This window comes from Phacochoerus africanus, chromosome 16 (assembly GCF_016906955.1).
Source record: "Phacochoerus africanus isolate WHEZ1 chromosome 16, ROS_Pafr_v1, whole genome shotgun sequence".
NCBI lineage: Eukaryota > Metazoa > Chordata > Mammalia > Artiodactyla > Suidae > Phacochoerus > Phacochoerus africanus.
This window is the reverse complement of record NC_062559.1, coordinates 19617078-19644561: the sequence shown is the minus strand read 5'-3', so window position 1 is coordinate 19644561 and position 27484 is coordinate 19617078. Positions and strand designations below refer to the sequence as shown.

At 48.8% G+C, this 27484-nt stretch overlaps 3 protein-coding genes across 10 annotated transcripts in view; 1 reads left to right on the top strand and 2 right to left on the bottom strand.

Annotated features, from left to right (window-relative positions):
- Nucleotides 1–3770, bottom strand: part of KCP (kielin cysteine rich BMP regulator) — a 52479-nt gene extending 48709 nt beyond the window's left edge. Inside the window, exon 1 of the mRNA XM_047763117.1 lies at nucleotides 3298–3770. The gene's annotated coding sequence lies outside the window, so the exon portion shown is untranslated. The remainder of the gene's footprint in view (nucleotides 1–3297) is intronic.
- Nucleotides 1346–13827, top strand: IRF5 (interferon regulatory factor 5). 6 transcript variants are annotated; one of them, XM_047763818.1, is made up of 10 exons: nucleotides 1992–2098; nucleotides 6011–6117; nucleotides 7321–7526; nucleotides 10434–10623; nucleotides 10989–11053; nucleotides 11513–11546; nucleotides 11714–11983; nucleotides 12210–12602; nucleotides 12691–12809; nucleotides 12987–13827. In XM_047763818.1, the coding sequence occupies exons 3-10, from the start codon at nucleotides 7332–7334 to the stop codon at nucleotides 13230–13232; spliced, it is 1512 nt and encodes a 503-aa protein (XP_047619774.1). In that variant the 5' UTR covers nucleotides 1992–2098; nucleotides 6011–6117; nucleotides 7321–7331; the 3' UTR covers nucleotides 13233–13827. The 6 variants fall into 6 exon arrangements, with proteins under 6 accessions (XP_047619778.1, XP_047619772.1, XP_047619774.1 ...); XM_047763816.1 differs by having other exon boundaries at nucleotides 1990–2098; nucleotides 12691–13827; XM_047763822.1 differs by lacking the exons at nucleotides 1992–2098; nucleotides 6011–6117 and adding an exon at nucleotides 1346–1738 and having other exon boundaries at nucleotides 12691–13827.
- Nucleotides 13828–19353: 5526 nt separating this feature from the next.
- The window catches only part of TNPO3 (transportin 3), a 101257-nt gene continuing 93126 nt past the window's right edge, over nucleotides 19354–27484 (bottom strand). For 2 of the 3 annotated variants that reach the window (XM_047762906.1, XM_047762908.1), the window contains 2 exons: nucleotides 22558–22649; nucleotides 19354–20505 (listed from right to left, as the gene is read on the bottom strand). In XM_047762906.1, the coding sequence (XP_047618862.1) occupies nucleotides 22589–22649 (61 nt within the window). In that variant the 3' untranslated portion in view covers nucleotides 19354–20505; nucleotides 22558–22588. Of the gene's footprint in view, nucleotides 20506–22551; nucleotides 22650–23129; nucleotides 23290–27484 lie in introns of those variants that run through there. The other variant, XM_047762907.1, reaches the window with a different exon arrangement.

The following is a 27484-nucleotide window of genomic DNA, read 5'->3' as shown; positions in this document are numbered from 1 at the left end:
AATACTTTCTATTAACCACAACTGACGTCCCGTAAAAGAGATTCATATTTTGAGAGGAACCACTTTCAATGAAATAGCAGTTTCATTTTTAAAGAAAGAAATACAAATCAATCTCCCTATCTTTTCTGCAGTCACACCTGACAACTGAAAAAGGTAAAATAGTGAACTATTCAGTAGATACCGATAATAGAATACTTATATGTAATTATATTTCCCTCTTATATTAGGGCTACAAGAAGAGTGGGGGAGCGGGAGAGAGACGCAAGAGAAGATAAAAGACAACAGGTGAGTGATGATACGGATCACGGGAAAGACCAGCCTAGGTACTTCTGCAAGGATGGAGAGGGGAGGGGAAGGTCAATGTTCTGATTCATCAACTAACTAACAGGCTGTACTGGTTAAAAATACAGCCTTTAAACTTTAAAGGGCAAATAAGACTCTCTAGAACTTACATGTTTTAGTTTCTACCTCCAATTTAATCAATTGACCTGTAAATCTCCTTCATTTAAAATTATTTTTATGGAGTTCCCTTTCTGGCTCAGCGGTCAACGAACCTGGCTAGGGTCCATGAGGTTGCAGGTTCGATCCCTGGCCTTGCTCAGTGGATTAAGGATCTGGTGCTGCCATGAGCTGTGGTGTAGGTTGAAGATGCAGCTTGGATCCTGCATTGCTGTGGCTGTGGTATAGGCTGGAAGCTACAGCTCCTATTGGACCCCTAGCCTAGGAACCTCCACAAGCCATGGAAGAGCCCCACCCCCCCAAAAAAAGCAAAAACATTTTCATTTAAAAATTTACCGTGGGGAGTTCCTGTTGTGGCACAGTGGTTAACGAATCCGACTAGGAACCATGAGGTTGAGGGTTAGATCCCTGCCCTTGCTCAGTGGGTTAACGATCCGGCGTTGCCGTGAGCTGTGGTGTAGGTTGCAGACGCGGCTCGGATCCCGCATTGCTGTGGCTCTGGCATAGGCTGGCAGCTACAGCTCTGATTAGACTCCTAGCCTGGGAATCTCCATATGCCGCAGGAGCAGCCCAAGAAATAGCAAAAAGACAAAAAAAAAAATTTACCGTGGAAAACAGAAAATGAAAAGACAGGAATGGCCCATGTGTGAGCTGATTCTAGCGGGAATCAGACATTAAAATCCTAAGTGAAAACCAGCAAGGATGGGCTGCAGAGCCGGGAAACCAGACCTAAGGCAGTCAAGGTGAGCTTTCCGGAGATGAAGCCGAAACAAAATGTGAAGACAAGTAGGAGTTCCCAAGCAAAGACTGCTTGGGGACAGGGAACAGGATGTGTGAAGGTTGAGGCCAGTGAGCGAGGCCCACTTAGGGAACCGAAAAAACCTTCAGAACGGCAGATGGATGGTCAAGACAGCCGTAAGTGAAGAGGTGGGACAAGCGACCAAGGCGCTGATCCCGAGAGGCCCCAGAGGCGACCAGAGAGGGGAACTGGGTCAGGCAGGTGCAAAGATTGAGGATTCTAAAGGGACAGGATGCCGGCCTGCAGGCATGTCTAGGAGAGGGTGGTCTGAGTGCCAGTGGCTGAGCGCTGGGCCACTCTCCGAAGAGGCGTGGAAGGGAGCGGAGGTAGGGGGAGGCCAGGGCTGAGGACGGTCTGCCAGTTCGCCCACCGAGATTGTACATGGCTCGGTTGACGGCCAGTATCTGCCCGGATCTTGAACTGCCAGAGTGACTGACTGGGATGCTCCTGGGCCCCGCAGAGCACTTGTGGCATGGTCGGGTAAGGAGCTGGGATTGTCGAATGACTATTTTATGGTTCAAGATTGATGAAGGAGCCCAGTGGACGCTCCAGGCCACCGCGCTGCTGGGCGTCTCCCCGGAGGCCCTGGGCTGAAGGGGGGCCAGCTCAGCCCGGTTCCTCGGTCGCTGGGTCTACGCAGGGACCCCAGGGCGGCTCCGCGGGGTAGGGCGGGGCGCTGCCCGCGCACGGAGACTCCGCGGCCGCGGCCCAGGGGCGGGGGCGGGTGATGCGGAAGTGCCGGGCGGGTGGTTGGACAAGCGCAGCTCCAGGAGGGCGCAGCTCGGCCCCAGCGCCTGGCCGGTGCTCCCGGGCGCAACCACGCGGGCGTACCGCAGACAGGTATGTCCTGGCCGCCGCGCTCTCCTCTCCCCGCTCGCGGGGCACCTGCTGGCGGCAGGTGGGGGACTGGAACCAGGCGGGCTCGCGGGAGGGGTCAGCGTCCAGCTCCACCTGGCGCCCAAGCTCGCGGGGACGCCTAGGGCAGAGCGCGCCCCGTCGTTCTGGCGGCCTCCAAGTTTATCCCTAAATCCTGATCAGTGTGGGGTGCCCCGCACCAGTAGCCTTCGTCCGGGGAGTCGGAGGCACGGGCGGCGGAGTCGGCACCACTGCCAGAGGCGCCAGCTCTGCTGCTTCCCTCCCTTCGTCTCGCCATCGCCAAGAATGGGTAGCACCGTGGCGCCCGGCTTCGGCCATGGAGGAACGAGCCCCGATTCCCCCTGTCTGCGCGCTCGGATCCCTCTTCCCCGGGCACCCCTCATCCTTTCGGGTAAGAGAATGAGGTTTAAAAAGGGTTCACCCTCCTAGGATCTTAAGGCCCATGGCAGGAATTCGGGCAGAGAGTGTGTAGGAAGATGGTGTCAGGCAGAGGCAGCGGCCGTCTTTTGACTTGTGACCGAGAAAAGGAGGCGCTGACCCTCCTAGCTGAGAAGAAGAACCACCGGCGCATTGCTTCTTAGTTTCTTTACGTCTTTCACTCAAATTTAGAAACGAAAAAATTAAGAGTCTAAAAGTGGAGGGAAAGTGAGACTAGAGTGGCGATGATGTGAGAGCTGATGGCGAACACCGCGCCCGCCCCCGGTGCGGTTGTCTCTGGGACCCCAGAGGGGCGGGATCCGGTACCCAGGAGCTGGAGCTGGGGCTGGGGGACTTTCCTGGCCTCGCTGCCACCCTGTGCGTAGCAGAGCGGAGACGAGGGCGGGGGCGCCACCAGCCGGAGGAGCGGTCCAAGAGGCAGACCCTCTGCCAGCGCCCCAGGCGGGTTACGTGGGCTGGCTCTGGAGGCACCCGCAAGCCGCCAGGGGCGGCACCTGCGGGGGCGGTCCGGAGGGCAGGGCCTGGCGTGGGCTCCCGGCTCACCCAGAGCGAGGACGAGTGACCAGCACCAGTGAGGTCGCAGGCGGGGCAGATGTCGAGAGCTAGAGGCCCTCGCGAAGGGCGGCCAGAGCAGAGGGCGCGGGGGCTTCCAGCAAGGCAAGGAAAGCACCCTTTTTACCCAAAGGCCCTATTTTGGGGTTTTCCCCCTTGCACCTTGGTCTTACCTCGCCGTGCCGCCGAGAGGAAGCCGAGAGAAGCGTCTTCCTGCTGCTGCCGCCGCCCCAGAGCCTCAGCTAGTTCTCAGGGTGTGGTCAATTCACCTGGCGGGGCGGGGCTTAGGGTCCGGGCGGGCGCAGGGAAGCCCCTGCCTTCTCAGGAGCTTGGTGTGGCGTTTGCAGGGAGATGGCTCAGAGGTGCAAGGGCTTGCTGCTCCGTCCGTGATTGGGGGCTGCAGAGCTTCCTCCCCTAGGGATCCCTGGTGCCCACAGTGTACCAGGCTCCCGGGCTACCCCTTCACTCATGGGCGCTTCCTCAGGTCCTCAGCAGGCCACACTTCCTCGGATGTTTCAGTGGAGTGGAAACATGCACTGCCGGCTTTCCAAGGCTCAAATCCACAGGGCTAGGTCGGGTAGCCAAGACCTGCTCCGCGGTCAAGGAGTCTGGGTAGACCCCCTGACCAGCCTGCCCTCTGATGGAAAATCAGATCCTCCTCCCAGAGGCCGTCAGAGGGTGTAAGATGGACTTTCTGAGGGCTGTGCCTTGGCTTCTGGGATCCCCTGGGAATCTGGGCAACTGCTTCTATCTCAAGAGAAAGGAGTAATGGAGCACAAAGGCACTGAAACTCGGAACTCCTGGCACTGAAAGTCTGAATCAGACCATCTCAGCCCATCCCCAGGCGGGAGGAAGCCTCCTTGGGGCATTGATGCTGAGCCTGGATCTGGGGCATCTGGATGCAGGCAAACGCCCTGCAGCTGAAGACTCTTCTGTGGTGCGCTGGACAGACCCTCTCTTGGCCCTAGCCGGGCTTGTCGTGGGAGGGCCTCTCCAGAGCCCTTCCCTGTGCTGCTTGAAGGGGCTGCACCTGCTGTCAAGAACTCAGAGTTGTAATTTCAAAACCTTTGTGTTGAGGAGCAGTGCTGGACCGGGCCAGGCAGTGGACCCACCCGGACTTCCTCCTTGCCCGGGGCGGAGGAGCCAATCTCTCTGGCCTCCCAGCTGTACCACATTTGGCACAGCTGCGGGCCTGACCACGTGTTGAGGGGTCACCAGGGAAGCTTGCCTTTCCCTCTGTCGCAAGAGCCTTCCTCTGTGTATATTCTCTTAGGATGACCTGCTACTGGTGACTGTCACCCCTCTATTCTAGTCACCCAGGCCTTTGGGAGGGGAAGGGGGCTACACATACAAACATGGTGGTTGAGGCTCTCCAGGGCTGTGAACCCATGTACGGTGACTGCCAAGTGGGCTTGGGGTTGGGGGATGGGCTACCGGGTGAGAGATGGTGCATTTGGTCTGGGGACCCAAATGTGATCCCCTCCCTCCCCCAGCTCACAGTGAGTCAGGTTTCTGAGTTGTCCGGTCTGGCCACTTTCATTTCCCCTGGGGCTGGGTGGAGGCTAGTGCAAAAAGGGGAACCGAGCCACCCATCTTCTGAGGCCTGGGGGGCAGGGCTGGGCGCTCCCCCCACAGCCCCCCGCTGCCCCGTCCTGGTCCAGCGCTGGGCACTGGTCTGAGGAGAGGCCTGCCGATGAGACTGCTTCATGGCATGGAGGTGGCACTTAGTCACCGCAACCCAAAAAGGTACTGTGCAGGGAATTTCAGGGGAAACTGAGCCTTGGTGCTCCAGGCCAAAGCAGGCCTGGAAGGAGGGGGTGGGGATGTTTATGTGTGTGTTTGTCCAGGCCAGGAAGCCCACCAGGGCTTGTGTATTCCCAGAAGCCGTAGCGCCCAGCAGCAGTCCTGGCTGTGGTTGGGTGGCTTTAACTGTTAGAAAGTTCTTCACCCTGGGTCTAGTCTGTCTCAGCAGTCTGTTTGTCACATGGTGGTACCTCTCACCCCCACCCCACTGAGTGTTAACTTCACCAACCCAGATCCCCCATTTCCTTCAGGCATTCCTTCCCTGAAAGGTCTGCTGCCTCGGACCCTCACCTGCGTTACAGCCCCAGCAGCCTTCCTCTTGGGTCTGGTCTCATCCTCTTTGAGTCAGAGGAGGATCCCGGGGAGAGCAGGGCTGGCTGGAGGAGGGGAAGGCAGGCAGGGGTAAACAGCTGGAGGACAGATGCTTCCAACGTCTACCTGGTATTTCTTTCTTTTCTTTTCTTTTTTTTTTCTTTTTGTCTTTTTAGGGCTGCACCTGAGGCATGTGGAAGTTCCCAGGCTAGGGGTCCAATCAGAGCTACAAGCTGCCGGCCTACACCACAGCCACAGCAACGTCAGATCTGAGCCACATCCGCGACCTACACCACGGCTCATGGCAACGCCGGATCCTTAACCCACTGAGCGGGGCCAGGGATGGAACCCACAACCTCATGGTTCCTAGTTGGATTTGTTTCTGCTGTGCCACAATGGGAGCTCCCCTAGCTGGTATTTCTTAAGTCCTACTTTGGTCCAGCGAATGGCAGGGTGCCCGGGAGGGGACTGAGAAAGAAGGAAGAGCAGGAGGCGTTCCTGCCCTTAAAGAGGTTGCCTGCCCACCTGGAAGGTAAATAAGATGGGAACAGGTGCTACAGGCAGAGTAAGAGCCCCAAACCATTCATCTCCATGGGAAGAGTTCAGGGCAGCCCATGGTCGTACGGAAAGGGGAGTGTGAGGGCTAGGGGGTCCACCTGAGGACACATGTTGGTGCCCTTGTTCCAGGAAGCATGGCCTCTGGGAAAGACCCTGGCCCACCCCATCCCTACGCCACCCTCCTGGCCACAACTCCCTCTCTTCATTTGGTAGAGCATCTTCTGCTGGGGACAGAGGTACCAAGGAAGTGAGAGAGAAGCATGGCCCCGGGGCAGTGTGTGTGCTCTTACACAGATGCTTGCATGCCCACCTGCTCACAGGTACTCAGAAACTAGAGCCCCGGGTGAGAGGAAGCCTGATTTTTCATTGTGGCTCAGCCCTTTGTTCCTTCCTTGCCAAGACAGAGTCCTCTCTGAGTCTCAGGTTGGGGTGTATGATGGCTTGGTCATATCTCTGACCCCACGCCCACAGGTTAAGGCCAAGGGCAGGGGGAGACCACCCAGGAGTAGAGCAGGAAGGAGGAGGCTCAGGACAGTGAGGAGAAGTTTCAGTCCTGGGGCCAGAGAGGGGCTGGCAGGTGAAGGGAAGGAGGAGGGGTTCCATGTGGCCCTTCAGCCTCAGGGGGATGGCACTGGCTCGGGTGAGGACCCTGCCTCTGCTAAAGATAAGGTGCTTACTAAGTGCGAAATGAATGCAGGGTTTGTGGGAGGAACCAGAGCGTAGGAAATCAATGGCTTTAAAAGGGTGTGTTCTGAGTTTTGTGGCCGCTGTCCTTGCCATCGATGTAAGAGGTGGACACAGCTGAGTGATGGGATTTCTCTCAAGATGCCCAGGTCCCGAAAGCTTCATCCCTGAGGGAAGCAAAGGAAGAAGGGAAGTTCTGGGAGCTGGGTGTGGAAACCCTCCCTGACTCACGGGTTCTGCCTTGGTCTTAGCCCGGTTTCCTAGAAGGCCACCTGCAGAGGGGGTTCTGGGAGGAGCGGTGGGGGGAGCAGCAGGGGCAGGAAGCAAGCTAAGCCAGGATGTGGAATTGGCTGGAGATCAGCTTCAGCCCGAACCCACGAGGAGCCTGGAGCACGCTTTTACTCCACCGCAGGCAAGGGGACTGGCCTTTTGTTCCTGTGTGCCAGTCACCCACTGGTTCAGAGCTGTCTCTCTAGAGTGGGGGGATGGGCCTGGCCCCAGAGGGAGGCAGCTGAGGGCGGTTCTTTGGGTATGGGCAGCTCTGTGCTGTGCAGGGCGTCTGGGTGGGGCTCAGAGCATCCACCACAACTGTATGCTCCCTCCTTCTTCTCCCCAAACACAAAGCCCAGACAAAGAGCCGCTGCGACAGCAAAGCTGATGGTTGAAGGGAACTGACTTGAGCACCTGGATGGATGAGAGAGGCTTCAGCCACCAGGGCTGGGAGGAAGGGAAAGTCCTGACAGCCCAAGGCTCGGTCCGCTGATTGTCCCCACAGCCCCTGCCACAGGGGGCAGCCAGCTGCATGTTTGCTGATAACCCCCCTCTGCTCTCTCCCACAGCCCCCTTGGCCATGAACCAGCCCGCCCCTGCCGCCCTCCCTCCGCCCCGCCGCGTGCGGCTCAAGCCCTGGCTGGTGGCCCAGGTGAACAGCTGCCAGTACCCAGGGCTTCAGTGGGTCAATGGGGAGAGGAAATTCTTCTACATCCCCTGGCGCCATGCCACGCGACACGGCCCCAGCCAGGACGGAGATAACACCATCTTCAAGGTAAGCCCTGGACAGGGTACCACTGGGGTCTGGGAGGCCCACCCTCCCTATGAGAGGGCTCCCTCTATCTCTCAGACTGGCCACTCTCTAGCTGCCTTGCTGTAGGCCGGTGCTAAGGAGCTGCAGGCATCACCATAGAACACAGACCTTTCTAACCTCCCAGAGCAAGGTGAGGATGGAAGGGCCCCCAGGAGAACTTCCTGTAACTTCTCCTCCTGCTTGTCCTTGTGTCATTCTCATCAAGCAGCACATTTGGTGTACACCTGCTAAAAGACCACAGGGGAGTTCCCGCTGTGGCTCAGCAGTAATGAAGCCAACAGGTAACCATGAGGATGCAGGTTCAATCCCTGGCCTCGCTCAGTGGGTTATGGATCTGGCGTTGTCATGAGCTGTGGTATAGGTCTCAGACATGGATTGGATCTGGCATTGCTGTGGCTGTGGTGTAGGCTGGTAGCTGCAGCTCCGATTGGACCCCTGGCCTGGGAACTTCCATATGCCACAGGTGGGGCCCTAAAAAGCTAAAAAAAAGAAGACCGCAGAATTCCCCCATAATCTTAATACTATGAGGTAACTACTCTGAATATTTTTTGCTTATATTTTCAGTTTTCTGCATCTGCATGTATACGAAGTGCAAACATGGACTCAAACCAAATATTCCATTGTATAACCTGCATGTCCCACCCAGCCTCAGGACCAGGTTTCCTCTCCAGTAAATGCCACAGCACATTTAGTGACCAGAGTGTTCCGCTGGAGGGGCCAGCATAGTCACCCAGTTCCAGGGTTTGGACACCTCGAGTTGCTTTGAGCATGTTGGTGTTGAAGACCACATTGCCGTGGACGCCTTCCAAATCCTTACCCTTTGCACATCTTAAATGATTTCCTTTGGAGTTAGTTCTTACTGTTAAACATTTCTGGGTCAAAGAGAACGCTCATTTTTAAAGCTCTGGCTACATGTTTCTTAGTCTTTGGACTTGATATGTACATTTCAAATCTATTTCTTATGCTTGAATTGGTAATGTGGTCACACAATTCAACATGCGTTGAAAGGTGCCCCTTCCCTAAAAAGACAAAAACAAAACAAAACAAAACCTGCCCCTTCCCTAAAAAGACAAACAAACAAAAAACCCCAACCCCTTCCCTAAAAAGACAAAAAAACAACAAAAAAAAATTTAAAAAGGTTAAAATGGTAACGAGCAAAAAGCCTTCCTGGTGGGAGACTGTGTCTCCCAGCCACCCGCCCCCATTCTTAGGCAATTAGTATTTTCAGCTTCTTGTTTATCTTTGTATTTCTTGTATTTCTGCACATATACAAGCAAATATGTACCTATTTTCCCCCTACTTTTGATGAAAATGGTAGTTGGTTACATACTCTTCTGCACCTCATATTTCTTGAGGATCATGACATGGCAGTATATCAAAAGATTCCTTTTTTTCCCTTCCTACCCAGTATTCCATTCTTTTGATTGACCATAATTTAACCAGCCCCCATGGATGGCCATTTAGATTATTTGGGTCTTTTTCTTTAATAAACAGTATAAATTTCTATGTGCAAAATTTTGTGTGGGTGTTTCTGTATCTGTAGGATAAATCCCCAGAAGTCCAATCGCTAGGTTAAAGGGTAGAAACGCTTGTAATCCTACTATCAACAAAATTGCCTTCCAAAGTAACAGTACCAACAGCTGAAGTGTGCAGCGCTCATCCTAAGGGCAGACCCAGTTCTGAGAGCTTAGGGGGCATCAGCCCTGAGTCTTCACCACCACACTGTGAGGTAGGCACTGATGGGGAGACCAAACAAAGGGACGCAAAGTGACACGCTCCTGGGGAACTCAGCTGGTGGTGGCAGATTCTGGATTCAAACCCAGTTCTGCTCCAGATTCCATGCTTTTACCTGCCATGTTACCCCATCTCCTTAGAGATTGTACCTCATTTACTGCCTCAGGACCAGTGGATGTGATGCCTTTCTTTCTTTTTCTTTTTTTTTTCTTTTTTATTTTTCTTTTTAGGACCACACCCGTGGCATATAGAGTTTCCCAGGCTTAGGGTCTAATCAGAGCTACAGCTGCTGGCCTACACCACAGCCAAAGCAACGCCAGATCCAGGCCGTGTCCTCGACCTACGCCACAGCTCACGGCAATGCCAGATCCTTAACCCACTGAGCGAGGCCAGGGATCCAACCTGAAACCTCCGTTGCACCATGATGGGAACTCCTCTTTTCTTTCTTTCTTTTTTTTTGCCTTGTCTAGGGCCGCTCCTGCGGCATATGGAGGTTCCCAGGCCAGAGGTCGAATCAGAGCTGTAGCCATCGGCCTACGCCAGAGCCACAGCAACATCAGATCCAAGCCGCGTCTGCGACCTACGCCACAGCTCACGGCAATGCCAGATCCTTAACCCACTGAGCAAGGCCAGGGATCGAACCTGCAACCTCATGGTTTCTAGTCAGATTCGTTAACTACCGCGCCAAGACGGGAACTCCTTCTTTTCTTTCTTTGCTTTTAAGGGCTGCACCTGCAGCATATGGAAGTTCCCAGGTTAGGGGTCCAATCAGAGCTACAGCCACCAGCCTACACAACAACACCAGATCCAAGCCATGTCTGCAACCTACACCACAGCTCATGGCAGCACCAGGTCCTTTAACCCACTGAGCGGGGCCAGGGATCAAACCCAAGTCCTCATGGATGCTAGTTGGGTTTGTTTCTGCTGAGCCACAACAGGAACTCCATGGGAGGCCTTTCAAAACCCCTAGATTTGCTTTAACTTGCTGGAGCCCCAAGGGACTGGCCTCCCACCTCTCACCTTGCAGACACTGAAGATCTCGCTGCGTGGCAGCGACTCACCAGCCAGGAGGGGCTGGGGCCTGGATGAGGGGCAAGGTTCTCTGTGGTCGCCTGTCTTGTCTTCCTGCCCTAGGCCTGGGCCAAGGAGACAGGGAAGTACACCGAGGGGGTGGACGAGGCCGATCCAGCCAAGTGGAAGGCCAATCTGCGCTGTGCCCTCAACAAGAGCCGGGACTTTCGCCTCATCTATGACGGGCCCCGGGACATGCCGCCTCAGCCCTACAAGATCTACGAGGTCTGCTCCAATGGCCCCGCTCCCGCAGGTATCCTGCCTGGCCCTGTGTGGGCCACCTAGGAGGCTGTGCATTGGTCAGGGTCATGCCTCTCGGTCATAACGCCCAGAGCTCCCAGGACTGGGTCATTGGGTGAGGCCGGGAATGGACTTGTCTTTCTCAGCCCATCCCGGTTCTTGGCTCTTGGCTTAGTGAGTGCAGGCCGGGTGGCCCAGGGAGCTGAGTGGTGTGGGGTCACAGGGTCGGGGGAGGGGGGAGACCCTAGTGATTCCTGATGGCTGTCTCCTTTTACTCTGTGTTTGGGCAGCTCTGGGCAGGGGAGAAGCCATAGCAGGAGCTGCCACATGGAGCCCTGACTGCCTTGCTGTCTTTCCTTCCTCTCCCTCGCCCCGTAGAGTCGCAGCCCAGTGAGGATTACTGTCTCGGGCCAGGAGAGGAGGAAGAGGAGGAGGAAGAAGAGGTGAGCCGGCATGGATGCGGTGGGCCTTGCTAGGGTGTTCCCTGTGGCTCTGCTCTGCTGTAGGACCCGGTAGCCTGTTCTTTGGGAGCCCTGCTGCTGTTTCAAGAGAGCTGTCTCCCCTTGGGATGCTGAGGCTGGGAACAAAGGCACCACCTTGAATCCCCCTGGCACTTTGTTAGTATAAAACATGCTCACATGTGGTCTGACCCTCACAGCAGTTGAGGCTCAGCAGGTATTACCACCTGCAGAAGGTGGAAACCGGGGCACTGAGAGCTTACCGATGTGCTTGGGATGGCAGAGCTGGGTCTGGAGGCAGGGGCTGGCCTCAGCCAAGCTGAGGACCAGGGAATTATTGCCTTGTGAGTTTCACGTGTTAATTCTTTGGCATCAGGTCAATTTAATAACCTGTCCTCCCTTCTCTCCCTGCCCGCCTCCTCCTTTGCTTTGTCTTCTCTTCAGCTCCAGAGGATGTTACCAAGCCTGAGCCTCACAGGTGGGGCTGGGAGGTGGTGTGGCTGGGGGTCTATTATAAGGAGGAGCTTCAGGTACCAGAGGTACCTGGGAGGAGGCTGAAGGGAGGCCCAGGGCGGGGAGTACGTGGGGCTGGGAAGCAGCTCCTAGAAGTGGCATTAAAGCTTTGTCGGTTCCCACCTTCTGCAGAAGCAGTGCAGCCCGGCCCCCACATGGCACCCTATTCTTTACCCAAAGAGGATGTCAAGTGGCCACCTACTCTCCAGCCTCCTGTGGTGCTGGGGCCCCCTGCTCCAGACCCCAGCCTCCTGGGCCCTGCCCCTGGCAACCCTCCTGACTTTGGGGAGCTGCTCTCTGAGGTCCTGCCAAACCCGCAGCCTGGGCCCCTGGCTGCCAGTCTGCCCCCTGCAAGCGAGCAACTCCTGCCCGACCTGCTGATCAGCCCCCACATGCTGCCTTGTAAGGACCCACCAGTGGGATGGGCAGGGGGAAGCAGTTTTGGGCAGGTGGAGGATGGTGAGGGGAAGAACAAAAACACCCACGTCGGTCTCTGGATCGGGGAAGGAAGGGGCGGGTGCTGACCACAGCCTGGTCGCTGGTAGATTGGGCAGAGAAAGTTGGTGGGCTGCCGAAGGGGGAGACGTGGGGCTCATGGGTGGGGTGGGCCTGCCCCTCTGCCCCACAGTGACTGACCTGGAGATCAAGTTCCAGTACCGTGGGCGGCCACCCCGGGCCCTCACCATCAGCAACCCCCATGGCTGCCGGCTCTTCTACAGCCAGCTGGAGGCCACCCAGGAGCAGGTGGAGCTCTTCGGCCCCGTGAGCCTGGAGCAAGTGCGCTTCCCTAGCCCTGAGGACATCCCCAGCGACAAGCAGCGCTTTTACACCAACCAGCTGCTGGATGTCTTGGACCGTGGGCTCATCCTCCAGCTACAAGGCCAGGATCTGTATGCCATCCGCTTGTGCCAGTGCAAGGTGTTCTGGAGCGGGCCCTGCGCCTCAGCCCATGGCTCGCACCCCAATCCCATCCAGCGGGAGGTCAAGACCAAGCTCTTCAGCCTGGAGCATTTTCTCAACGGTGAGGGCCCCACATCATGTTCCTCTTGGCCTCCTTTCCAAAGGGGCAAGGTGCCAGCCTCTGACTAAAGGTCTTGATCTCCATGCAGAGCTCATCCTGTTCCAGAAGGGCCAGACCAACACCCCACCACCGTTTGAGATCTTCTTCTGCTTTGGGGAGGAGTGGCCTGACTGCAAACCCCGAGAGAAGAAGCTCATCACTGTACAGGTATACCCCATCTCCCACCCCTCAACTCTGCTTTGGTTTGACTCTTGGGCGGAGTGGAGCAGGGCTCTGTGGGTAGAGTGGATGCAGCCCACCTGCCCCCTGGTGGATACCCTCGTGCACAACTGGATTCAACAGTCCTGCCAGGGCTCTCCCTGTCCCGTCTCCTCTGCCCCCCAGGTGGTGCCCGTTGCAGCTCGACTGCTTCTGGAGATGTTCTCAGGGGAGCTTTCTTGGTCAGCTGATAGTATCCGGCTACAGATCTCAAACCCAGACCTCAAAGACCGCATGGTCGAACAGTTCAAGGAGCTCCATCACATCTGGCAGTCCCAGCAGCAGATGCAACCCATGGCCCAAGCCCCTCCTGTGCCAGGCCTCAGCGCTGGCCAGGGGCCCTGGCCCATGCATCCAGCCAGCATGCAGTAACGAGGCTGTAGACTGGCCCAGGCTTCCCGGGTGGCTGTGCAGACTGAGGAGGAGGTGCGACAGCCCCCACGGGCACCTGATGGGCAGCAGGGTCCAATCTCTGGGTCTCCTGAAAGTGGATTTGGGCCATGAAGAGGGAAAGTGGCCCGAGTTCGTTTCTCCTCAGAAGCTGGGAGAAGCGTTTTGCTTTGAGGGCTCTGTCTTCCTGGCTGTGCTGGGCTGGCTGTGGCAGAACTCAGCCATTAGCACCAGTGAGGAGGGAAGAAACTCACCCAGGAACTCTGGGGGGCCTAGCCATACAGAGGGAGCTGCCCCAGAGTGGCCCATTCTTGTGGCTGCCCCCATTTCTTCTGGCAAAAAGAACCAAGTGCTCTGGATCAGGTCTCCCTGGCAGGTCCTTTGCAGGGCACAGGCCTGACTTTGGGGTTCCCTAGTTTAAGCCTTGCTTCATCTTTCTCCCTCCAGAGATAGATATGAGCACTTAGGTATTATACCAAGTACTTAAGGCTAGCAGCTACCTCCTTGAGAGTCCAAGAACCTGGGGCAGAAAGTGGAATTTTATGTATTTTTTGGATTAATAAATGTTAAAAACAGACTCAGCTTTCTTTTCCAATCCCAGTTGCTCCCGTGCTGTTCTACCAGACTGTATGCCTCATGCCAGCTGGCCCTCTTTCTCCCATCACCTGCCCTCCATCCCTGGAGCCCTTGACACAGGGAGGGCCTGCCTTCCAGGCCGATGAGTCATGGGGCCTTTGTAAGCACTCAGCTGTCTGGCTTTGCTTTCCAGGAGGAAGCTAGCTGAAGCAAGGTGTGGATTTTTAAATGTGTGCAGAGTCCAAAACCCTGCCCAAAATCAATTTTCTCATAAGAAATGGTAATAATAATAAAAAAAGGAATGGCTGGATTTCAACTAAGGACCATTATCATCTGTTATCCTTATGTATAGTCATATGCTATTAAATATCCTAGGACAATGAATATAAACTGCTAGCTCACTGTTTGAATCTGGCTTATAGATATAACTTTCTGACCTGAAGAATTCTGCTGTTATCTTATTATGGAAGATATATATTTCAGCATATAGCTCTAAAAGACAAAGATATTTCCAAAAACTCAAAACTACAATATCCTTACATCTCATTAATTTTTATCAAATATCTGGAGTTTAAAAACTGAAGACATTTAGAGAAGTTTTACCTCCTTACCATTTAATCGTGAAAGAAATTGCATTATTTGTTCTGCACGTCGTTCTTCCCTACATGCTGATGACTGCATCTCTGTTAACATGTTTTGGCTCCTGTGTTTCCTGCAAATTAGTACTTTGATCTAGACTGGATTCTAGAGGCTTAATTGGATATAGGTTTTTATTTTGACTATCTTTTAATTGGTATTGGAATTGTTTTCATCTTTAGTTATTACCCACTATGCTGTAATGGATAGGCTTGTGGGCACTTTTGTCTGTTCGTATTTTTGCCAGCCTATCTTTACGATGGATCCACAGAAATGGGATTTCTGGGCCAAAGGATAAATGTGTCTAATTTTGCTAGATACTGGCAAAATTCTGACAGATCTGAGGGTGGCTGTTTCCCCTGATCTCAAGAGATTATACTGCCAACGTTTTAGATTTTTGCCAATTTGATAGGTGGGAAATAGCTCTACCACTTCTCATTATGATCAAGGCTGAGCATCTTTATATGGTTAAGTGGCTTTTGCAGATTTAAGTGTGTGTGTGTGTGTGTGTGTGTGTGTGTGTTTTCTTTTTAGGGCTTCACACACAGCATATGGAAGTTCCCAGGCTAGAGGTCAGAGCTGCAGCTGCCTATGTCACAGCCACAGCAATGCAGGATCAGAACCACATCTGTGCCCTATGCTGCAGCTTGCAGCAACACTGGATCCTTAACCCACTGAGCGAGGCCAGGGATCAAACTGCATCCTCATGGACACTAGTTGGGTTCATTACTGTTGAGCCATAGTGGGAACTCCCTTCCATTACTATGGCACATTTGCCACAACGCATGAAAAGCTGGAGTTCCTCTTGTGGTGCAGCAGAAACAAATTCGACTAGTATCCATGAGGGATGTGGGGTCGATCCCTGGCCTCGCTCAGTGGATTAAAGATCTGCTATTGCCGTGAGCTGCGGCGTAGGTCGCAGACGTGGCTCGGATCTGATGTTGCTGTGGCTGTGGTGCAGGCTGGAAGCTGTAGCTCCGATTCGACCCATAGCCTGGGAACTTCCACATGCCACAGGTGTGGCCCTAAAAAACAAACAGACTGTATGTTATTAACTACACTCCATTCTTTATTCAGATTTCATTAGTTTTTAATCTCTTTTTCTGTTCTAGAATCCCATCCAAATTATCACATTAGTCATCGTTGTCTCCTTAGCCTCCACTGGTCTGGCAGTTGCTCAGACTTTGTTTTTGATGACTTGGAGGGAACATTTTAGTGTCCCTCACTTGGGGTTTATCTGAGGTGCTTCTCGAGGTTTTGCAAGGAAAACTGAGGTAAAGTGTCACTCTCACCACGTCATATCAGGGGTACATACTATAACCATGATTTACACTGGATGTTGACCTTGATCACCTAGTTGTCGTGTTTGTCAGATTTCTCCACTATAAAGTGACTCCTCCTCCCACCCTTTCCATACTGTACATATGTACAAAGGTTAGAGAAAAATGGGCCCAAACCCTTTCTAGAAACTTTGTGAATTAGACTGCTTACATACAGTTCCTTTCGTCTTCGGCTTAGTTTTCAGTCATTTACAAAGGTCAGCCCTCCCCACTGGCTTGTGCAGTTCAGATTCCTCTTTAGACTGAAATTAGGTGTCAACCTTTTAAGATTAGGAGATGTCACATATCTGATTTCTAGCTTCTCTCAAAAAAATTGGCAATAATCGGCGGGGACTTTAGATGGGAAGGTCCTCCAGTCCTCACCCAGCCTGCTTCACTCCCTTCACTGCCTCGTCCCTGCAGGCACCCGCATTTACAACCTTTGCTGAATGTGGAGCAAGAGGCCCCAGCGCAGATGACTGACAAAGCTTGGCAGGAGCACCTGCACTAGGCGACCATTCCTGGACTGACTTCTCCAATAGGGCAGGCAGCTCAGTGGCTGCTGAAAATCTTCCTTGGGCTTCTACTTACCTTTTTGTTTTGGCCTGCACCTGTGGCACATGGACATTCCCAGGCCAGGGATCAAACATGAGCCACAATAGTGACCAAGCTGTAGCAATGACAATGTTGGATCCTTAACTACTGAGCCACAATAACAACTGCTCTACTTACTTTTAGATTTCCTAAAAATAAAACAAAACCAGAAACAGCATATTTGGCAGTTATTCCCTACAGACACACTACCCCAAAAAAGTGAGACATGGAGTTCCCTTCGTGGCGCAGTGGTTAATGAATCCGACCAGGAACCATGAGGTTGTGGGTTTGATCCCTGGCCTTGCTCAGTGGGTTAAGGATCCAGTGTTGCCGTCAGCTGCAGTGTGGGTCGCAGACGCGGCTTGGATCCCATGTTGCTATGGCTCTGGCGTAGGCTGGTGGCTACAGATCCGATTGGACCCCTAGCCTGGGAACTTCCATATGCCGTGGGTGCGACCCTCAAAAGACAAAAGACAAAAAAAAAAAAAGATAAAAAGTGAGACACACAAATTCCAGAGGTTAAAACGCATTGCCACTCACTGCTTCCTAGCTCTGCTCAAGTTCCACTCGGCAGTGGCCTTTGCCCTGGTGGCCTCTGCTAGTGTTTAAGATGGAATCCACAGAATACTGATGCTCATGGCCCCGGGGATGAATGCGGCCCTCTAGCACCCAGTAGTTTCCCTCACTTCCTTCCTCCAGGCCCTCTTCCCCAGCAAGTTCACCCCTGTATCCAACCAAATATTCCCTTTTAGCTGAAGACTCCTTTCCCTTACTCAGCTTTTCACTTACCTAAAGAAGTTTTCAGTCCTTGTAGAGTAGAAGACAGATAACTTTTGCCCATTTTTGTCAGAAAATGTTCTCACAAGGCAACTTTCTCATTTGCTGGTTATACATTTCAGAAAACCAGGCATAGCTTGTTGCAAAATATTGGATTTTTAACTTGGATTTTTTGGCTGTCATCCCTATAAAACAATTTACCATGGCTACACAAGGTAGACTCACTTTGCATTCATGAGGTGTTGATACCATTCAAAAGTGCAAGTTCCTGTCTTATTTATGTTATTGATTATTGATTTTTATAGAACAGGTACATACAAATTTTAAGCTACTTTTTTTAGTACAGTCTTGCTGGGAATAGCCCCAATGAGTGATTTGTGTCTAACATAATCATGACTAAAATTTCTTGGCTAAGTGAGTCATGGACATGAGGGAACAGACAATTCTGTGAGAACTTCATGATTTAGGTAAGTTTAGGGTTAAGACTCTCATTCTGCTGCCACTAGCCACTGTCATATCATGCAGGAACACACTATCTTCATTAGGGTACCTGATTCCAGATGGTTCCTTTTTTTTTGCAGGGGGGGAGGGGGGCTGCACCTGAGGCATGTGGAAGTTCCCAGGCTAAGAGTCCAATCAGAGTTGTAGCCGCCAGCCTTTACCACAACCAAAGCAATACGGGATCCGAGCCGTGTCTGTGACCTACACCACAGCTCGTGGCAATGCCAGATACTTAACACACTGAGTGAGGCCAGGGATCAAACCTGCATCCTCACAGTTACTACTCAGATTCATTTCCATTGAGCCACGACAGGAACTTTTTAAGTTGTGACTTAGATGGTTATCTTTGGTATGCCAAAAAATAATATCAGTAAGAACTAGTCTGAAGCAATCTGTTACACTTAAGAGTAAGCAGTGAGGCCCTGGCACCATGAATCAGAAAAGAGTTCTGGTTTTCAAAGTTACAGTTGTGAAAGGGGTGTTCTTCATCACTAGGATATGCATTCCACAGGCTACTTTTTAGTGGCAGGGGAGAGTTCCATTAAGCCTTTCATATTTTTTTCAGCCCCAGATACAACTTCCTGCAATAAAAGCCAAATTCCTCAAACAGAGCCAACTGGTTGTTGCAAGGACCTAGGCTTCAAGATTTTATTTTTAACCAGAAAATGAGCAGGATGGCTAGGGTAACGCACTGGCCCCCAGAATCTGATCATTTTATCCAAACACTGTTCCCTATTCAAGTTGGTTTTTTTTCTCTTCTTCTAATATTGTCCGTCTAGAGAATAAAACTGAGTACCACTGATATTATGCAGGAAGGTTGTGTTTCATTGATTCCAAGTACTAGATCCAACTCTGCAGTCAAAGCCCAGTTACTATAATATACTACATGATCTGACTTATAAATAAAACCCAAGAGGAGTTCCCATTGTGGCTCAGTGGTTAATGACCAGTATCCATGAGGATGCAGGTTTGACCCCTGGCCTCACTCAGTGGGTTAAGGACTCGGCGTTGCCTTGACCTGTGGTGTGGGTGGCAGACGCGGCTTGGATCTGGCATTGCCGTGGTGTAGGCCAGCAGCCACAGCTCCGATTGGACCCCTAGCCTGGGAACCTCCATATGCCGCAGGTGCAGCCCTAAAAAGATAAACAAACAAATAAATCCCAAGAAAATGCAAACTAATCCAGTGACAGAAAGTAGATCAGTGGCTACTTGGGCATAGGGAGAATGGGAAGAGGCGTGAGGAAACTTTTGGGAGTAAAGGGTATGTTCTCTATCTCTTGTGTTGACCGTTTCATGGGGTGTACCCCATGTCAAAGCTTATCAACTGATACTTTAAACACATGCAGCTTACTGTATATCCATGATACTTCATTACAGATTTTCCTTTAGGTTAGGAAACAATCCACTTGGGTGGCCACTGTAAAAAGAATATACTGTATTTTAACATGCCAAGTGACCCATTCTCCTTCCCACTGAGGCCATATGAAAGGACAGACTGTAGCAGGAGGATAAGCTAGAATAAAAGATGTAGAAAGAACCACTCGCCTGAAATAGGAAGGGTCTGTGGCAGCAAGGGCAGGGGCTTGCATTTTAAACTCCACACCCAGAAATCTATTTGAGAACAACAGGACTATTCACTTAGGTGGTCCATCTGTACCATTTCAGATCTACAGGGCAATGAAAGTAAAAACAAACACTGATTAAATTTTAAAAATTTATTATTATTTTTCTTGTTGCTGTTGATTTGTTCTTGAGATGGCTACAACACCAGACAGAACAGTGCCCTCGTATCTAGTATCTGTGCAGGGCTGAAACTCCTTTAAAACATTAGGACTTGCTTTGGGCTTCCCTCTCCTGCCTGACCCCCCATGAAGTCAAATAATTTCCACATTTTTTAATAAAATACCATTAGCCCTGTAAACACTTTTATCCCCCATACTCTCACCTTCATTTTACCTCTCTCATGTAAATGGGTGAAAAATTAACTAAAACAAACAAACAAAAAACTTAAAAAAACTTAATATATTTATATCCCACTCACCCCAATTTTGCCTCTTCTCTCCAAAGATGACAACACCAAATATGACTCAGAAGTGGACTTAAGAAATTGAACAATATCAGGGTTGAGAGATACATGTATAATTTTAGCCCTGGCAGGTCCTGGTATCATTGGTGTGACCATGATATAAAACACAACAGACTCCTTGCTTACTTCTCCTTGTCTAAACAGCTCTAAAGGTGAGAAGAAACAATTGGGAGAATAGGAGGAATTTCTACTCACTTTCATTCAAAGAGGAGGGGGAAGGGGAAGGAGAGGGCGGGAGAGAAGGAAAGGACAAAACAACAGAAAACCTCTAGAGCTGATCTTGACCCTTTCCTTCCAACTGCAGCTATTCCATTCATTTCAATTTCCATTGTCCCTAAGTTAAATGCTTTCGTTTCATAAAAATTTTGTACTTTTATTTTTCTGTGTGCACACATGCTTGTTAGCATGTGTGTGGGTACGTGTATGTATGCGTGCGTGTCATCTGCTACCAGGAGAATGTTTCAGTTCTGGTTTCCTTTTTTATTTCCTTAAAATTATTTTTCCTTTTAGAAACAAGTTCACCAGGAAACCAGCTCCCCTCCCACCACGCCGGATAGGCTACAGCCATCTTTTTTAACCGCACTGATTTTCCTTCACACCTCCAAACAGGAACTCCTCAGGATGGCCTCAGAGGGCTGGAGTCTCTCCCTGTCTGGCGGGATGCCCTGGTGGCGGTGAAGGCCCCTCTGCCACAATGGAGGTTTCTGATTGTGGGACACAGTCTGGTTTTTGTTTTCTTCCTGTCTTCTAATTAAAAAAGACATTCCTAACAAAAAAGAGAAGAGAGTCAATAACTGTGGTCCAGGAGATAGCAAGTACTTTAGAAAGTCAACCTCAAGCCAGATGTTTTCATACTTACTCAGGTACCTCATTCTGGTCTCTGCCATAAGAATTCAGTTGAAAAAAAAAAAAAAGAGGTTGGATTTTTTTTTTAAACTTGTGATTTCTTTATTTTTGTTTTTGGTCACACCTGTGGTACGTGGAAGTTCCCACGTCAGGATCGAACCTGCGCCACAGGAGAACTTTAGCTGCAGCAGTGACAACATTGGATCCTTTATTGGCTGAGTCACAAGTTAACTCCTTCCTCGTGATTTTAAAGGAGCTACTGCTTTAATAAAACCACTGCTACTGTCTGCAGTGGTTTTCCAATTTTAAGTGTGCTCTGAAAACTAGGGATAATATGTGGGGGTAAAGAGTAAACCAGCAGGTCCAGGCTGCCCACCCCAAATCAACCAGAAAACCTCCATTTGAGTCTGTTTAAATAGTGTGTGTGTGTGTGTGTGGGTGTGTGGGTGGGTGGGGGGTGTTTTGTTTTTTTGCTTTTCAGGGCCTACATGTAGCATATGTAAGTTCCCAGGCTAGGGGTCCAATCAGGACTACAGCTGCTGGCCTGAAGACAGCCACAGCAACACCAGACTGGAGCCGCGTTTGAGACCTACACCAGAGCTCACAGCCATACCGGATCCTGAACCCACTGAGTGAGGCCAGGGATCACACCTGAATCCTTGTGGATACTAGGTCAGGTTTGTTACTGCTGAGCCACAAAGGGAACTCCTAAATAGTGGGATTTCATGCAAGATTTTGTTTTTAAAAAAGGCTCTGCCTACTAAAAAAAAGTTTAAAAACCACTGATTTATTAGATTCTATGGAAAGGGTACTATGTGCGAGTATCAAGCAGAGTGGTTGAAAGTGAGGGCTCTCGCACCAGAAAAGTGAATTGTGGCACTATCAATTACTGACTGTGACACCAAGCAAATTGTTTAACATTCTGGAACCATGATTTCGTTACTTATAAAATGGAACATTAATTACTAGTAACAAATCCAGAGGACTGTGTGAGGACTATCTTACAGTTAACAAATAACATTTTGTAGATGGTACAAAGCACTTAGAACAGTACCTGACACAAAGTAAGGGCTCCATAAATGGTAGTTTTGAATATGCACAGCTGTACACAAATAATCCTATGTGATTCAATGTTAGCTATTATAGACATTGAAAACCCCCGAGGATCCCAAATGATATCACTCTTCATTAAGGAACCAAAGTTTAGAAATAATTTCTGGTGTGGTGAGGCACTGCTGAAAAGCATCTTCAAAATGCATACAATCACAGAAACCACCAGTGAGAGGGCTGTACATTCATGGAGAACTGCTTCCAGGGAGAATGAATTCTGCTTAAGACATCAAAGGAGAGTTGCTTTTCTTCTCTCAGTCAAGAAACTGGCCCCCAAATCCCACCATCCAGTTCTTTCCTTCCTCAGCTAAGCTCGCTTTGCTTCAGAATAAAGAAGCACATAGAGCAAACGGAAGATCAGGGACTAGACAAAGAGGCCAGCTCCTTTCCTATATCTCCTGCCTTGGTCAAAACCCTGGCATTTCAGTGTTCCAACTATAAAAATGATAAGAACAAGCATCTTTACTCATCAAATCTGAAAGATCAGTTTTAGGAGGGCAGTGCCATATCACGGTTCACTTTAGGTCAACAATGTTTTCACCCAAGTAGTCCATTAGTCCATCCTAGAAATATCTGTAAGGACAAGAGGGGAGGGGTTTTTTTTTTTTTTTTTTTTTGAGATATTCTACAATGAGAATTTCTTATGGGGGTAAAAATGGTATCCAAAAGAAGCTGACAATTATCTGGCTGCTTTGGCCCAAGAAAATCAGGGCTGTGCATTTCCCAGCTGCTCAGCAGTGTTAAACTGTTAAGTCCTTCCCTGACTTTAGCTATACTACTAGTCCCATGAGGGGCATTAAAACCTATGACCACCAAGTACTCCCAACAGCCAGGGAAAAGCTGGGAACTATATACCACTCACCCGGGTGACAGGCACAGTGCAGGAGTGTGAGCTATCGAAACAATCTGGTGAAGTCTCGCAAGGCCCAGCAAACTTGTTTACATTCCTCGGCACTAGAAAAGACAAGGTAGGTTGGTCCCTGACTAATGAGAAAGATATAATATGCTGAAAAACAACCACAACGTTGAGGTACACTAACTGTTCCAGCTCTGCTAGGAGCTCTTTCCATCATTTCTTGACCCTATTTCAGATCTTTCTGTAACTCAAGGGTTAATATTAACTATTGTATATGAGAAGAATTATAAGCTGTGTGGACCTAACTGAGCAGGCTTTGGAGAAAAACTCCTTGGGTTTGAATCTAGATTTCACTGTGTCCTTGAGCAAGTTACCAATCTGTCTCAGTTTCCTCATCCATTATCCTCATGATGTTCTGAGGATTAAACAAATCAGTTCCTATACATAAAGGGCTTAGGATAACAGAGCAGCGAACAAAATTGTACACGACATACGTAAGTTGCTACAACAATACAACTTGAAGTCCTTGACATAAATATAAGCCAGCACCCTCAAAGTAAAACAGCAAGCATATTCACCTAAGGTGGATCATTTTAACTCTATGAGCTGAGCTAACTTAGGCACTCTGGTTTCCTCATTCTTTTCCAAAAGCACATTTTCTTTATAAAGCCCAGTCTAGCAACTAAGTCTTGATCAGTCATCGATTTTCTAGTTGAACAGGCTTCTCAAGGTTTCCTCCTGTGGGAGGAGGAGAGAGGAAAGGGTTAAGGCATGAGGAAAGGGAGGAGGAGGAAGCAGGTCTTGGTCCTCAGGCAAGCACTGAGATGCCTCCTTAGTAGGAATAGTCCAATATTCATATGACTCCATTTTTTCAAAAGGCGCCCTTTGTCTAAAATTGTCACTAAGAAACCAGTTGATGCCAGCTTCATTCCTTTGAATCAGTCTTCATAATAGTTTTTGGTAACTGAACATGAGGCTAAGCTAAAAACAGTGGAAAAGGAAGCACTTCCTAATATACTCACCCTTTTGTGGCGCTCTCTTTGGCTCAGAGAAACTCAAGGACCACAGCCTACGCCTAGGACTCAGTGCCGGAAGAAAGCTCTCTCCTGCTTGTAGTGGAGGGAGGGAACCACTAACAGTGAGCCAACATAAGAGAGGGGGAAATGAGAGCTGTCCCCTTAAGTGCCTACATTTGGATTTCCCCAACTATCATGGGGTCTAAAACATCACTAAGAACCTTAATTTGGACTCCAGGATTTTATGCAATAGAAACTTTCTTCTATTCCCCTTCCATCCTAAAAAATGAAAGGAAGATAATGAAGGTCTTCTAGGTTTTATTGGAATTTGCTCTGTGAATCTGTTTATGCCTCAACAAAAGCATTACATTTCTCAATTTATTTTCAAATCAATACTATTAAGGAGGCACTCTTGGTGAGCAAGCCTGTCATTCATGCCTCCCAATGTCATGAAGGAGGAAGATATATAGCCCCAGAGAAGTCACCTTGTGATATATTATTACAGGGGACTATCATAACAGGAAAGAGAAACTTAGGATAACACTGGAGACTCAAGATTCTTTTGCTGTCCTGATGCCTTGCAGGTTTTTCAGTTCTACCCTTCTTAAATCAGAGATCATGGTTTAATCTGGAAGACTCCATTCTTCGCCTCTTCTGTGACACATGAGAAAAAGTACTGAAACCAAAATGCAAGTAAAAGGAGAATCTGTGGTGAGACAGGATGAAATGAGGGATGGGCCAGTCTCTGGAATCAGCTCAGCTTCCACTCCCAATCCTGTCAACAAACTGTTCTGGTGTCAAGAGCTTCAACCAAATGTTTAATTTAAATGTTCTCGGTGATTAGGCCCAAAGAAATGGATTAAAAACAAAAACAAAGAAACTCCTTAAAAATTACAACTATCTTCTGTTTTTTGCCTCAGTCCTCCCAGCATTTAATATTTCTGGTTTGTTTTTATATTTATTCATATTCATTTATATTTATTTACATATTCATTCACTCATTCATTCAAAACTGCCACTATTTTTGTAGGTTCTGATTTTTTGGCTTCCAGTCCCATCATCTCCATTATGGTTTATTATACGATACTGCATATAGTTCCCTGTGCTATACAGCAGGACTTTTTGCTTATTTATTTTTTATAGAGTAGTTTGTATCTACTAATACCAAACTCCTAATTTATCCCTCCCCTACATCCTTTCCCCTTTGGTAACTCTAAGTTTGTTTTCTATGACTGTGAGTCTGCTTCTATTTCATAAATAAGTTCATTTCTGTCATATTTCAGAGTCCACATATAAAAGTGACATCACATGGTAACTGTCTTTCTCTTTCTGACTTTCCTTGGTATGATAATCTCTAGGTCCATCTAAGTTGCTGCAAATGGCATTTATTTCATCCTTTATGGCTGGGTAATATTTCATGGTGTATATATACACCATATCTTTACCCACTAGTCTGTCAATGGACACTGAGGTTGCTTCCATGTTGTGGATATTATAAGTGCTGCTGCACTGAACACTGGGGTGCATCTACCTTTTCAAATTATAGTTTTCTCTGGACATGTGCCCACAAGCCTTCCACTATGTTTTTAAATAATTTTATGGTCATGATTCCTTGAGCCCATTAATCCTAGTGGTGTGCTGAAAAATTCAGTCCTTTTCATAATGAAGAGTAACCCAGCTCTAACTAATGGCTTCAGCAAGAAGACACCCCCATACCGGCCTATTCTAGTGTCAATGCTTCCTATTCATGACTTTTGACCTTGAGATCTTCATGCAGGTGACAATCACAGAATAAATACCAAGATAGAGAAATGGGAAATGACAACATGATGGAAAGTAATAATGATATTTTAAAATGAAAAATTCCAGCTTTCTTCAAGTTGGTCAACTAAAAATGCCAGGGAATTAATTAATTACCAGCACCATTTGAAAAACAGGCTTGGACTTGCTGAAATGAAACTGAGCCACTCCTCCCTCCCTGCTAGGATGGCAAACAAAGGAGCATGTTGAGGCAGGAGTAACAGGACCTTAAAACCAAAAGGGAGACTGAGTCATGCATGGAACAGAAGGTTCAAGGGCAACATACATACTAGAGTAAGACAATTACTAAGAGGAGGTGAGTACTTTCAAATGCTTTCTCCAGCACCTCAACATTACCTCTTACTCCTGTTCATTTCCCACCATTATGCCACAGCCTACTATAGGAGGAGCTGCAAAACTTGTTTAGTAGCAGTAAGAGATCAAGTGCCAGGCTGGTAAAAAAATCTAATTCTCCCATATCACAGGACAAAGATCGCAGATATTTTTGTTCATAGCAAATGCATTATTTGAGTTCCTTTTCCTTGCCTCAAGATTTTTCATACACTGTGGAATTTCCATGACTTTTATTTCAGACTAACTCTATGTTTCTAATGTCATATATTAGCCTAGATGAGGAAATATGGGCTTGGTAGAGACTTATTCCAGAATGTGTAGGTGGCTGCCTTAGAGCTAAAAAGAGACATGCTCCAGCTGGTTCTGCAAGTACGTAATGACATTCTGGCAGGTTCTTTTCCAAGGAGAAAGTTAACATTCATTGATCACCTACTATATGCCAGATCATCTTTAAATTTCCATTTGGTGTATTACAGTAACTCTATTAGATAGGTATTACTACCCCTACTTTACAGACAAATAAGCTGCAAAGTAACAACCAGTAAGTGGCAAGATTCAAACCAACACCCCCAACGCTAAGTTCAGTCCTTCAAGGGTTCCCCCCAAGGCTCTCATTTGCTCTAATCTAGATCAGAGTCAATATGATCCTGCCCTCCTAATGAACAACACTAGATGGAACAGAACAAGAGAAGCAGGGAGAAACTACCGTTATACTTCTTTCCTCTATGACAGCTTATAGGTAGAATACTACTTCTACTGCAAGGATTCACAGTAAAAAAAAAAAAAGATAAAATAGTTTTTTTAAAAGTTATTCCAGTCAATATATACCTACCTAGTAGAGGGGAAATCCCCTCTTTTGGCAAAAGGTGTCATGTAGACAGTCAGTCACATGCTATTTTTTTTGGTCTTTTTAGGGCCACACCTGCAGCATATGGGAATTCCCAGACTAGGGGTTGAATAGGAGCTACAGCTGATGGCCTATGCCACAGCCACAGCAATACCAGATCCAAGCCTCATATGCGACCTACACCATAGCTTATGGCAAAGCCAGATCCTTAACCCACTGAGCGAGCCCTGGGATTGAACCCGCATCCTTATGGATACTAGTCAGGGTTATTACCACTGAGCCACAAAGGGAACTCCAGTCACATGCTTTTTTTTTTGCATGTCACACACTATTTTTTTTAGCATATCACACATGTCACTTGATCTATGGCCAAAAATTAGTTATTTCTGGGACATGAAGTTAAGCCACTTAGTAAGTAAGCTATGAAAAAATAAAAAAATAGCATTCAAAGATTTGGAATTTTAACATTAATAGAATTACTAGAAATTCTAGGGAATGAGAGAGTAAACCATTTTGGACAGCAACAAAAAAAATCACTTCTCAGGAAAAAAAGATTAGCATTTAATTTTCTTTCCCTTTTAAAACTAGGTCTGGTTTTAATTCTAAAAGTATACCATGCTCATGAAAAAATGCAAATAGCACAAAAGGTTATGAAATTAAAAGTCCTAGTTTTGCATCTTTTCAGAAATTTACTATGCATAACAAAGTAGCCCACATATATATAAATATGTATAGAATAGCTTAAAAGTGCAAGTTGGTTCATTTACTACAGCACCAAAAAGAATAAAGTACTGCTGAAAGAAATTAAAGATACCAATACATGGAAAGACATCTTGTGTTACAGATTGGAAAACTTCATTTCGTTAAGATGTTAATAACTATACAAAGTGATCAACAGATTCAGTGTAATCCCAAT